Source organism: Ceratotherium simum, chromosome 35 (genome assembly GCF_057802395.1).
Source record: "Ceratotherium simum simum isolate JZ-2026a chromosome 35, ASM5780239v1, whole genome shotgun sequence".
Lineage (NCBI taxonomy): Eukaryota > Metazoa > Chordata > Mammalia > Perissodactyla > Rhinocerotidae > Ceratotherium > Ceratotherium simum.
In genome coordinates, this window is record NC_141934.1 from 15,844,182 (window position 1) to 15,856,897 (window position 12,716).

The window sequence follows — 12,716 nt, forward strand, 5'->3', positions numbered from 1 at the left end:
AACTCGCGCAAATAGTGCCAAACTCTTTTTTCAAAGAGACTGTACTAATTTACACTCTCTCAGCTATGTATGAATGCACGTAGCTCCATATCTTCGCAAACAGTTAGACCTCGCCCCCGCCCCCGCGCCCAACCTGGGCACACGTTATTGCATCTCATTGTGATTGTAGTTTTATTTCCTGATTACGAATGACGCCGAGTACGTTTTCATACGTTTCTTGCCCTTTCGTCCTCTTTAGTGAAGTGACTGTTTTAAGTCCTCTGTCTTTATTTTAAGATCCTTTCAGACAGTCCCCATACCTTCACCTACTCGTTGCGGGACAATCATCGGGAAGATGCAGTCACCGAGGCAGGTGGAAGTTCAAACTCAAAACATCTGCTCTCTCAGCTGTAGCAGAGAACCAGTCGGTTTACCAAAGTAACAAGTACTTCGACTTGAGCCAGGCCTGAGGAACAAGACCAGGCAGAGCGGCCTGGCTGCCTTTCTCCTCGTAGGTGGCCGTGAAAGCAGGGGACACCGCCCCCGGCGAACTCTCCGGGGATCCTAGACACCAACAGACGCGTCTCTAAACAGCATCCCGCTTAACCGCCAATTTCAAACTTTCGAGACCTGCCCTGCGGGGTTTGCCCTTCCCGGTTTCCCATTGGACGCGAGTCAAAGGCAGAAACAATTTGATTGGCTCTCCCTTTCACATCCTCGGTCCCTTTAAGGACTTGGGCGGGACCTGACTGAGGTGCAGTTGTCCATCATAGAGCGGGCACTCTGATTGGTTCAGACACAGCTGGGCCCCGCCCGCGCCGTTCCCAGGATTCGAACGCGGCGGCGGGAGGCGCTGGGCGGAGGGGAGTGAAGACTGGCGGGGTCTGCTTGCTGAGCGTGAGTGTGATCCCCCCACCCTCAATTCTCCCTCACTCCAGTCTGCAAGGCCGGGGGGAGGGCCGCCTCCACCCCCACGAATCCCGGCTTTCCCTGCAGCTGCGGGGAGGGCGGGCCTCCCGCCCCCAGGGCTGCTGGGGGCCGGGAGGGTCTTCCCAGGCTGGCGGCGCGCGCGCCCACCTCCACGGGAGCGGAAGGGTCAGCCGGGGGAGGGGGGCGGAGGGGGCCGGGACAGGAGGAATTGTTCCTCTTCTAAACTGGGTGGGGTCCTGTGTCTATTCTGCCCTGCCTCATGTCAGCATTACCTGCGTTATTCTGTGCAGTGGAGCCCGGCAGCTCCTTATCATCCATGTGTGTGACGTTAACAGTTTACCGTGTCTTCGTACTCTCGGTGTCCACCCATCACCTCCTACTTCCTCCTCTTTCACTCTGCTCCAGCCCCTCTGGCCTCCCTGCTATTGTTAGAGAAGGCCAGGTCCTTAGCTCTGGCTGTTCCGCTAGCCTGAGATTCTTTTCTTTCCCCAGATATCGGCAAGACTTGCTGCTCATTCCCTTCAAGTCTTGATTCAAATGTTACCTTCTCGGTGAAGTCAACTCTGAGTACACTGATAAATTGCACACACACACACTAATGCCCCAGTTGCCCTCACCTTGCTAAATATTTTTTTTAACCCCATAGCACTTACCACCTTCCAACATATTATGCAATTTGCATATTCTCAGTCATTCATTCAATAACTGTTTATTAGCACCTACTATGTGCCAGGCTGTATGTGTCCCGGCTATGTGAGGATAAAATTCCCTGCCCTTGTGAAGGTTACATTCTAGGGGAGGCAGATGATAAACAAATTTGCAAGTAAGCGAGTATCAGATAAGTGTATCACCTCCTGTTAACAGTGAATAAAAATCTGGTTTTTAATCTCCATTGTGGGACTGAGCTTCCCAAGACCCCTGTGGTGGCTGATTTTTGCTTCCCCATCCCTGATGACTTGAGAGAGATCAGGATCTCCCAAGCCCTTCCTCCTCAAAGGGGCAGTACGCACTTGACCTTCTCCTGCCTCCCTTCTGCACCAGTGGGGAGATGTTGAAGTTCAAGTATGGAGCACGGAACCTGCTGGATGCTGGTGCTGCTGAACCTATTGCCAGCCGGGCCTCCAGGCTGCATCATTTCTTCCAGGTAACAGGCTGCCAGCTCTGCTCACCTGTGTTTGTTTTCTTGGAACCTCCTTGTCACTCACTTTTGCTTTTGTTATAGGACCGATGCTAATCTTCTAGGAGACATCCAATTTGGTATTTTATATGTGCTGATAGTATTGAAAAAAGGAGCTGCTGTGTAGACAGGAGTAGACAACTGAACTTGCCCTTGAAGGGAGATCTTTTCTATCTTTTCTCACACTTTACACTTCTGTACTCAAGTTTCTCCTTTTATTAAAGAAAGGAAAACAAAAAAAGGCACTCTTTTGACCAGATTTTCTATAGATGTAATCTTATTTCTTTTTCATTCAAGGGATGTTTATTTTCTAGATTTTTTTTTTAAAAACTGTCTTGATAAATACCACACTTATGAAACCCACATTCCGCTCAAGGTATAGAACATTTCCATCACTCCAGAAGTATTAAAATTTAATATCAGGAGATTATTTCCAGGTAGATTCTAATTCTTTTGTTTCTGATGTAGATGAAATATTGTGGATGTAGAAATCCTTGTTTGACTTATGTATTTGCAAGTCAGGGGGACAATATAGATAGTGTTGAAGATTTAGGTTTGAATCCTGGCCCCAGCACTTGTTAGCTGTGTTTCCTTTGGTGAGTCAGTTGCCTTCTCTGAATCCATTTGCCACTCTTTAAAATAGAGGTCATAGCACCTAATTCACAGGGTTATTGTGAGGATTAAATGAGATAATCCATGTAAAGCACTTAGCTCCTTGCCCAGCTTTTGGTAAGCCCTTTATAAATGGTAACTATTATTAATACTAAATATAGAAATAGTATCAGTTATAATAATAAATTTGTGTTCACTTAGCAGTAATTATAGTTAGGAAGGTATTTATGAGGATACCTGTATCCTCATACCTGTATACATATCATATATGATAAATACTAATATGTTCTTGATGGCATTTTTTTCAAAATATTGGTATTGAGGAATGTTCAGACAGATCAAAATGGAGACAGATTGAAAAGACAGACTGAAAGCTTAGATTGTTCCGTGGATCATCCCCATTGTCATTTTAAGTTGAGGTATTTTTCACAGATGAATAGCCTACCTCTAAAAAGTGCTGCCACTTTTTAGCTTTATCATTTTAATCCAAAACTTTTCCAACTTATTACAGAATAATCACTAATTTATTAAGGGCTTAAAATGTGCTGATTATGTAGTAACTGTGGTTTCCAATGTGCCAGGCACAGAGCCAGCATGTTCCTGATTATCTATCTTCAGGCTCATAACAGAGGTAGGGACTATTTTTATTTACATTTTAAATAGGAGGAGACAGATAGCAAGGGAGGCGAGGACTTGCCCAAGATCATGCAGCTTGTAAATGGCAGAGCCAGGCTCCGTTTTGCTCTCTCTGACTCCAGAGGCTGGTCATATAACCACTGGGCAACACTACCAGCATATGTCATAGCTTAAGTGTATCTTATATATAAATGTCATTATAACAGTAAGGATTGTGGGTAAGTCCTCAATTCATCTCTTTAATAAGTTCCTCCGTGTCCCCAGGAAAGCTATTATTTGCAGGTGTAGCATATGCGTAATCTGCCTTACGTAGACAGGTGAGGATACTGTTCTTTCCCCACATGGTGCTATCTTAATGAGCTTTAGATAGAGTAGTGAGTTTCTTTTCCATTCGGGGAAGTTCTTTAGGTTGAGTCTCAGTTTGTCTTTTTTCCTCCTGCTTAACACTACTTCCCAGTCAGTTCTAGGTCAGTGGTTAACAGACTTTTCGATTTTCCAGCCAGCAAAATTTCTCAAATTTGCTGGGCTGACCTAGGTTTGCCAACTTTTTATTTTGTCAAGTAAAGGATGTAAAAAAACAAACAGATAAAAGAAAAACCTATTATCTTCTGGTCCTTTTATTTCATAAAGAAAGGACATTTTAAGAAACACCAAGAGAGGAAGGACATCATTTCAGAATAAAGGGCCATTTTAAAATTTGAATACATTTAGCTTTATAAAAGAGTCGTCATGCTGTGTTCATTTTTTCTCATTTCACAGCAGACTTGAAAACTAAGAATCAGTACTGTATTTGAGAACGATTGCTCAAGTTAGTCTAAACTCATTAAAGAATAGAAGAAACAAAGAATCTTATTATTTTTCTGAGTTAGTGGCAGAACTATAAAGTCACATATATATTGGTCTTGCAACCCAATGCTTCACAAACCCAATTGAAGTTTGAATCTCTTGGGGGCTTGTTAATAAAACAGATTCTAAGCTACAAACTGGAAAATTCTAATTAAGTAGGTTGGGGATAGGACCAGAGAATCTGTTTGTTTTTTTTCTAAGTTAAGTTCTCCAGGTGATTCAAATGTAGCCAGTCTGGTTCTGTTATCCAGTGCTGTGTAACAAACCACTCACAAAGTTTAAAGCAACAATGATTTATTTTTTCTTATGATTCTCTGGGTTGGCTGGATTCAACCAGGTGGTTCTTCTGCTGCACCCTGTTACGTCAGCTGGGGTCACTCAAGGGGCCATATTGAGTTAGGAGCTTGGCTAAGACTGGAACATCTGGGTGCTGCCTGCTGGCGGGGGCACCTCAGAGTTGTTTCACCTGACCTCTCCTGTTTATGAGCTCTTTCATTGTTCAGTAAGTCTAATCCAGGGCTTGTAATTTTTTTCTGTAAATAATAAGTATTTTAGACTCTGTGGGCCATATGGTCAGTCTCTGTTGCAACTATTCAACTCTGCCATGGTAGCACAAAAGCAGACACAAGCAATATGTAAGTTAATGGATGTGGCTCTGTTCCAGTAAAGCTCTATTAAAATAGGTGGTGGGCTAGCTCTGGCCCATGGGCCGTAGTTTGCTGACCCCTGGTCTAGCCCATACTTCTTTACATGGCAGCTGGCTTCCAAAAGGAGCAAATGTAGAAGCTGCCAGACTTTTTAAGGGCTCTACCCTGAACTGGCACAGTGTCACTTGTATCATGTTCTATTGGTTGAACCAAGTCACAGAGACAGCGCAGATTCAAGGGGAGGGGAAACAGACTCCCCTTGATGATGGAGCAGCAGCACGTGCCTTCGGAGTTAGAAGAACTGTTGATGGCCATCTTTGCAGAGAGACCCCCACACAGTCCATGGCCTGGCACGTGGGAACCATTGCTCTAGACCAGGGGTTGCAAACTCATGTCTTTGGGGACCAGGCAGGGAGTATAAATGAGTCAAGTGGGCCAGATGGAAGACTGCAAGTCAGGGCTTTGGTGAAATGCAGGACACATTTGCTACCCAGTGGGCAGCGTTACTCAGCTTCAGCTCATCACCACCAGGCAGGAATGTGGGGCGATGTTGCTAGATCTGCCAGTGTTTCAAGAGGAGCCAGAAATCCCCCCCACCTTTTGGTGAAATCTCTTGATTTTTCAATATTGGCAGATAATGCAAATTATTTTAAATACTGCAGGCCAAACAAAGCATGTCTGTGGGCTAGATACAGTCTGCCAGCTTGCAACTGTTCCTCTAGAGCATAAATAAATTCAGCTTTAGTATAGTCGCTCCATCCTCTCTACTCTAGATTGTTCGAGTGAATTAAAGCAACTGAAGTCATAATAACAGACCTCTGGGCACGCATGAAAGAAGTGGCAATCATTGTTTCCTATTGTAGAGATATGGAGACATGTCAGGACCAGCAGGGTCCAGAGTAAATGTTTCCACGAGCCTCAAACCATTAAGAAAGAAGGGCCTTTTCTTATTAAGGGCATGCTTGTGAAGTTTTTCTTCCTAGGTGCTGGTGAAAGAAACCCACAGTAATGGAATCGTACAAGTGATAACTTAATGACTGTCAATTGATGTTGCTCTAAAGAATGAAGACACGGAATTGTGCTGTTAGCGTGTGTCGTGAGCAGTTAGTCGAGTTGGTGGTTTGTAATTTACTCTGTGTGGATGTTATTGATCAAAGCTTTTCATTATTGACAGTGTCTCCATCTGCTGTTTGCTGTTTTCAGGGGAAACCACCCTTTATGAGTCAACAGCAGATGTCTTCTCTTTCTCGAGAAGGAATATTAGATGCCCTCTTTGTTCTCTTTGAAGAATGCAGCCAGCCTGCTCTGATGAAGATTAAGCACGTGAGCAACTTTGTCCGGAAGTGTAAGTTGGGAGAACTTTTTCTTGAAAACACATGCTGGAGAAAACTGGAAGGATGCCTGAGGCAGAATGAGTGGTTGGTGGTAGTGGGTGAGAACTCTGTTCTTAGACAGACCCAGCTTCAAGGTCAGGCTCCACATGTTGCAGTTGGGAGACCAGATAAGTCAGACCTCTGGATTGCAAGCGACAGAAACTCAACTCAAACTAGCTTAGGCCAAAAAGTGAATTTATGGCTCATGAAACTGAGTAATCCAGGGATGGGTCAAATTCTACGCATGGCTCGTTCCAGGGACTTAAATGATATCCTCTGGCCCATCCTTTCACCCACTCAGGGCTGACTTATCCATTAGATATAGTAGGCACGGTGCTTAGGTCCCACAGTGTTTAATTCTAATTAATTTAATTTATTTTCATTGGTTTAATCTATTGTAAAATCATAAGAAAAATATGAATATACTAATGTATAGTCATTCTGGAATATATTCATCTTTATACCAATGTAGTCATAAAATACAGTTTTTGATTTTTGCTTTATGGATGAAGAGGCTGACAAGGCAAAAGTGCCTGGGGAGGCCTATGAAAGTCATAAATCAGCCCTGCCCACGCCCTGTTCTTGACTGTGCTTGATTTCCACGTGGTGGGGAAGTTGGCTGCTTTTTTTTACTTTATACCAGTGTTTTTTGACCAGTGGTGATTTTGCCCCCTAGGGATACCTGGCAATGTCTGGAGACATTTTTGGTTGTCAAAACTGGGGAGGAGGTTGCTACTGGCATCTAATGGGTGAGGCCAGAGATGCTGCTAAACATCCTACAATGCGCAGGACAGTCCCTCACAACACAGACTTATCTGCCCCAAATGTCAATAATGCTAAATTTGAGAAACCCTAGCATACACGGCTTTGTACTGTACCCTGAACTTTAGTGGCTTAAAATGATAATTATTGTATTATCTCTCCTGATTCTGTGGGTTAGCTAGGCTCAGCTGAGGATTCCTCTGCTCCATGAGACGTGGGCCATGATTGTAGCCATGGGGTGGGGGGCTGTCTCCTGGGCTGGAATGTACTGATGGCTCACCCAATGTCCGGCATGTTGGCTGGAAGGCTGGGCTCAGCTGGGACTCTGGGAATACTGGGCCTTTCTCTCTCTTTCTGAAGTCTCAGGGCCTCTTGCTCTCCGTGAGGCTCCCCTATGTGTTCTCTCCATAAGGAGTCAGCCAACTACAGCCTGGAATGCCTGCTTTGTAAACAAAGGTTTACCGAAACACAGCCACGCCCATTTGTTTATGCATTGCGCGGCTGCTGTCACATTACAAGGCATTTGAGTAGTTGGGACTGAGACCATGTGGCTTACAAAGCCTAAAATATTTTCTGTCTGGCCCTTTTAAGAAAGAGATTGCTGACCCCTGATCTACATGGTCTCTAGCAGAAATGTCTGGACTTCCTGCAGGGCAGCTCAGGGTTTCCAAAAGCACAAAAGTGGAAGCTGCCAGGCCTTCTTAGGGCTTAGTCCTGGAAGGAACATAGGATTTCTTTGGCCACATTTTATTGTTTGAAATGAGTCGTAGGGCTGCCCAGATTCCATGTGCCAGGGAGCTACACAAGGGCATGAATTGCAGGAGGCATGGTTCGTTAAACACCATCTTTGGAGACTGGCTAACACCCTGCCCAACGTTTATCTTCCACTATCTATATTAAAATAAACAATCCCAGGGAAGACTCTAATTGCCTCTGCCTTGAGTCATTTGCCCACCCATTGACTAGTCACTGGGCCGGGATGTGAAGTATTATGATCAGCCTCATCTGGGTGCCCAGGGGTTCACGGCACCATGATTACCAGGACCTCGTGGAATGGAGGATGTGCAAGTACCCAAAGGAGCCAGGAATGTTGAGTAGGTAACATCAATGTCTGTCCATTCCAGGGAACTTTGGTATTTATATATACCTTGTCTATTCTCAATTTCCTTCTCTGAACAATGCGTATCTAATAAGGCTGTGTGGGCGTTGAATGAGTTCGTCCACAGTCCAGGCTTGTCATGTTCCCAATAAATGTTACCCAATAAGGATAGCCGTAAACCTCACCAACGTTTAATATGTTGTGTCTCTTTAAAATGTACTTGGGAGTGTTTGTTCATTATTTTGTATTTGTTTGAATAAACTCCCACCTTATTTTCTTGAATATTTAAATTCTCAAACAGGGAGTGGGAAGGGAAATTATGTAACAGGCAAATTCACCGAGCCATCTACAGGCACCTTCATTAGTCTTGAGACTGCCCTCTGGTTACTTTAAAGCAGTGGATCTTCTCGACTCATTCAGTAATCAGGGGGCTAGGCATAGTGAAATGTAGATTTTTCTAATAGATTCTCTTCATATTTTTGAAGAGGCTTCCTGGAGAGTACGGTTGAGAGGCTATGACTGAAAAAGGTTGATTGCGTCAGTAATTTTTTTTTTCCCTTCTGAGTTTCTGTTTTGGAATGTAAGCTTTGTTTTTCCACGGGAAGAAGGATCCAACAGCTGCTATTGCCTAAGTTTCTTGAGTCTTGTCATAGAGATGGAGATTTCTTTGGGGACTGTTGGAGGAAATGAGACAGAGAGTATAGCTCTGAAGCGATGTCCCTAGCTTGGGCCAAGGGAGGGCAGGGAACCAGCATCTGAGAACCAGGGAAGAGATTTTTGTTTCTTAATTACTATTTTATCCCCAGTGCCTAAGACAGTATCTGGTACGTGGTCGATGCTTCATAAATATTGGTTGAATGATTCTATTGCTAAGTGAACAAAAGAAATGACAAAGCCTTAAGCATAGTATCCTATAATTTGTGTAAAAAATAAACAGCAAGTGTGATATTAAAACTTGCAAAGAAAAATGTTGATAGTTATCGAAGTTGGGCTGTTCTTGGTGGTTTGATAGTAGCTGAAATTCTACCCTCTTTCAGCTCTGTTCACTGTAGACAAAAGCTTCTGTATGTTCACAGCTTGAGTACTCATGGGCAAATTATAACTTTAAGGTTTTTTTCTAATTGTAAACATAATACAAAGTTAAACATAAAAGGTCAAAGTGAGAGAAAATCCCTCAAAATCTTACCTGTCTAATTAACCACTGTTAACAGTTTGGCGCATAGTATTGCAGATTTTTTTGTCCTTATAAAATATTTATTATGGAAATTTTCAAACATATCTAAAGGTAAAGAGAATAGCACAGTTGTCCCTTGGTATCCAAGGGGAGTTGGTTCCAGGACCCCCTCGAATACCAAAATCCATGGATGCTTAAGTCCCTTTATGTAAACTGGTGTAGTACTTGCATATAACTTATGCACATCCTCCCATATACGTTAAATCATCTCTAGATTAGTTATAATACCTAATACAATGTAAATGTTATGCAAATAGTTGTTATACTGTATTGCTTAGGGAACGATGACAAGAAGTACAGATGCAACCATTGTAGGCCTTTCAGTCCACGGTTGGTTGAACCCACAGGGCCGACTGTATAATGAATCCTTGTGTATCAGTCAGCTAGCTCTAGCAATTATCAACCCTTTTCCGTGCATGTTTTAACATCACTCTTGTTTAATTTTACGCAAAATGGATCATGTGTGTATAATGTTTTGCCACTAGCTCTGCTCGCTTAGCAATATATTTACTCAGCAGGTATTTGTGAAACACTTGCTATGTGCCAGGTTTTGTTTTAGGTACTAGGTATCCAGTAGTGATCAAAACAGACAAAAATCCCTGCCCTTAACGAATGTATATTCTGGTGGAGATTGAGCTACCTCATTCTTTTAAACAGGTGCCTAATATTTTTTTATGTGGGTAGACTTTTAGGTCCATTCCACTTTCCTGTTGATGGACCTTTAGGTTATTTCTGATTATTTTTCTGTTATAAGCAGTTCTCATCAGGAGCATCTTCTTTTTTTTTTTTTTTAAAGATTTTGTTTATTTTATTTTTTCCCCCCAAAGCCCCAGTGGATAGTTGTGTGTCGTAGCTGCACATCCTTCTAGTTGCTGTATGTGGGACTCGGCCTCAGGATGAACGGAGAAGTGGTGCCTCGATGCGCACCCGGGATCCGAACCCGGGCCACTAGCATCGCAGCGCGCGCACTTAACCACCAAGCCACAGGGCCGGCCCAGGAGCATCTTCTTATGTATCTTTTTCGAGCACATGTGCTAGTGTTTCTGTGAAGCGTGGTTTCCTAGAAGTTGAAATGTTGGATTACTAAATTTCAAAAAAAGGAAGCAATACCCTTAGCTGGGTTGGCTTTTGCCCTGTGGGTCCAAATGTTTATCTGACAGAGTCATTCTTTGGCTGCATTTTCATTACAGTGCTTTGGGTCTTTATCTCCACCTCAATATTCAGTACCAACTGGGCTCTTAAGTACTATAACTAACAATGTGCAGGGATGAAGGGAGATGTGGTTTTGGAGTCACAGAAGCTGCTGCTATGGAGAGAAGTTGTGAAGGGTTTTTTTTTTAATAGTCATAGACTTGAGTGTCTTACCTGTTCAATTTAATAATCCAAAGCCTTCGGAAAAAGACATTTTGATTTGGAATGGTGTCTCAGAATTCCGAGAGCATCGTGGTGTTTTTTCCTGTAAGCACTTTGTCTACTTGTGTGATTGAGGTGCCTGGTAGTTGCCAGTGACAGATCCAGAGTTATTAAGTTGGACAATGCTGAAAGCAACTTGGGGGCCCAAGGCCTAACAGAGAATCCAGAGAGACTGGCCTTGTGTGCGAGCAATAGCAAAATCAGGTTCAACCCAGAAAGTTCCAAGCCAGCATATTTGGGGGATTATAATTCAAACTCAAGGATTTGATCTGAAGGAAGCTTGGAAAAGGACAGGGAAGAAAGACGGGGCTTGGCAGTGATGTCAGGGCAAAAGGAAAATATCCTGCAGCTTTCAGTTTGCTTCTGCATGGAATTCTGTGTGTAGGCACTCTAGATTTATTTTTTACAATGGTCACGATGAATTAATGTGGATCTACCCACTACTCTTGCCTGATTCCCCAAGGGACCAAAGGAAGGTGTTTTCAGGATGACTAGCTGAAGTGAGAGGTGTGGTGTGTGGGTGGGAAGACACTCTGTGCAGTGGAGTTCATCATGTGTGCCTTTGATCCAAGTGAATGCAACTCCACCCAGGCAATAAAGAAAGGAGTGGGGAACAGCAATTTAAATTGCCTTGGCTAATTCATCAATATGCCACTCAATGACTGTGGGTATGAAATGGCTTTTCCCTTTGTTCAACTCAGTCCCTCTCATTGTGTGAACATCCTGCTGAGAGAATGCAGCTCCCAACTCCATCCGGTGCCCAAGGACAGAAATGACAACCTGCTCTGGTGCCTGGAGGACTCCAGTGTCCATATGGAATTTCAAGAGTGTCTTGGTCTTCAACAGGACACCTGTCTGAGGGATTCTCCAGGATAATTTTGGTTATGTGTTTCTCTTGTCTTGCTCTGGAGTGTAACCCCTGTATATGATGCAGTTTCCCTATAACATGCAGGACTGAATTTTTTGGTCAATCACAGCTACTCCCCTCCATTCTTATAGGTCCTTAGAGTCGTTGCCTATCCAGTGATGCACCAGCTTAGTGTTCTTAGAGGGTTAAAAAATGTATATTAGATTCCAAATCTGCCATCCATTTAGTCCATACTTCATACACTGAGGATCTCCAACTGTTATGAACTGAATATTTGTATCTCCGCCCATCTCATTTGTATGTTGAGGCTCTAACCCCCAATGTGGTGGTATTTGGAGGTGGAGCCTTTGGCAATTAGATTTAGATGAGTTCTTGAGAGTGGGCGCTCGTAATGAGATTAGCATCCTTATAAGAGGAAGAAGAGAGACCAGAGCTCCCCCTTTCCCTGCCATGTGAGGACACAGTGAGAAGGCAGCCCTCTGCAGACCAGAATCGGCCCTCACCAGGAAATGAATCTGCTGGCACCTGGATCTTAGATTTCCCAGTCTCCAGAACTCTGAGAATTAAGTGCCTGTTGTTTAAGCCACCTCATCTATGGTATTTTGTTATAGCAGCTCAAGCAGGCTAGCACACTGACTGAGAGATTGCACTAGGAAAAGGAATAAGAGTATATGTTAAGAAAAAGATAGTTGCAAACCCTTGCAGATGTGTGACATGTCAGCTCTGCAGAGCATATGTCAGAGCTCCATTTGGTTCCTTGGGCTAAGGTTTTTTATTTTATTTTATTTTTTGGTAGCACTACCACATGTTAAGGCAAGGAATACGTTACTCTTACTGACACAGTCCAAAGGAGATAAAACAGGCTAGTGGGAGAAAACTGAGCAGAACACGTGTAGTCTGAATGGAATGATCTGCAAGTCAACTCCAAAGTTGATTGAGATAGGAATCATGTTGCTTACGTCACATATAAACTGGTCTCAATGCTGATAAGCATGTCTGACCAAACACTGCCCTGCAGCCTTCAGAGAGGAGGAAGAAAAGCATGATTTGTGTTCTCCTATTTTCTAAGTCTACAGGATTCAAATTATAGCTACCATGGAAACTGTGCTTTGGAATTTTTGGAGCCCTTAATTTTAACTT

The 12,716-nt window shown here is 43.4% G+C and overlaps 1 protein-coding gene across 13 annotated transcripts in view; it reads left to right on the plus strand.

The window, feature by feature from the left end:
- Nucleotides 1-807: 807 nt before the first annotated feature.
- CIT (citron rho-interacting serine/threonine kinase) overlaps nt 808-12,716 on the plus strand; it is a 158,497-nt gene continuing 146,588 nt past the window's right edge. For 11 of the 13 annotated variants that reach the window (XM_087424127.1, XM_087424129.1, XM_004429922.3 and 8 more), the window contains exons 1-2: nt 1,402-2,053; nt 6,031-6,172. In XM_087424127.1, the coding sequence (XP_087280253.1) occupies nt 1,958-2,053; nt 6,031-6,172 (238 nt within the window). In that variant the 5' untranslated portion in view covers nt 1,402-1,957. Of the gene's footprint in view, nt 877-1,218; nt 2,054-6,030; nt 6,173-12,716 lie in introns of those variants that run through there. The other 2 variants (XM_087424126.1, XM_087424125.1) reach the window with 2 other exon arrangements.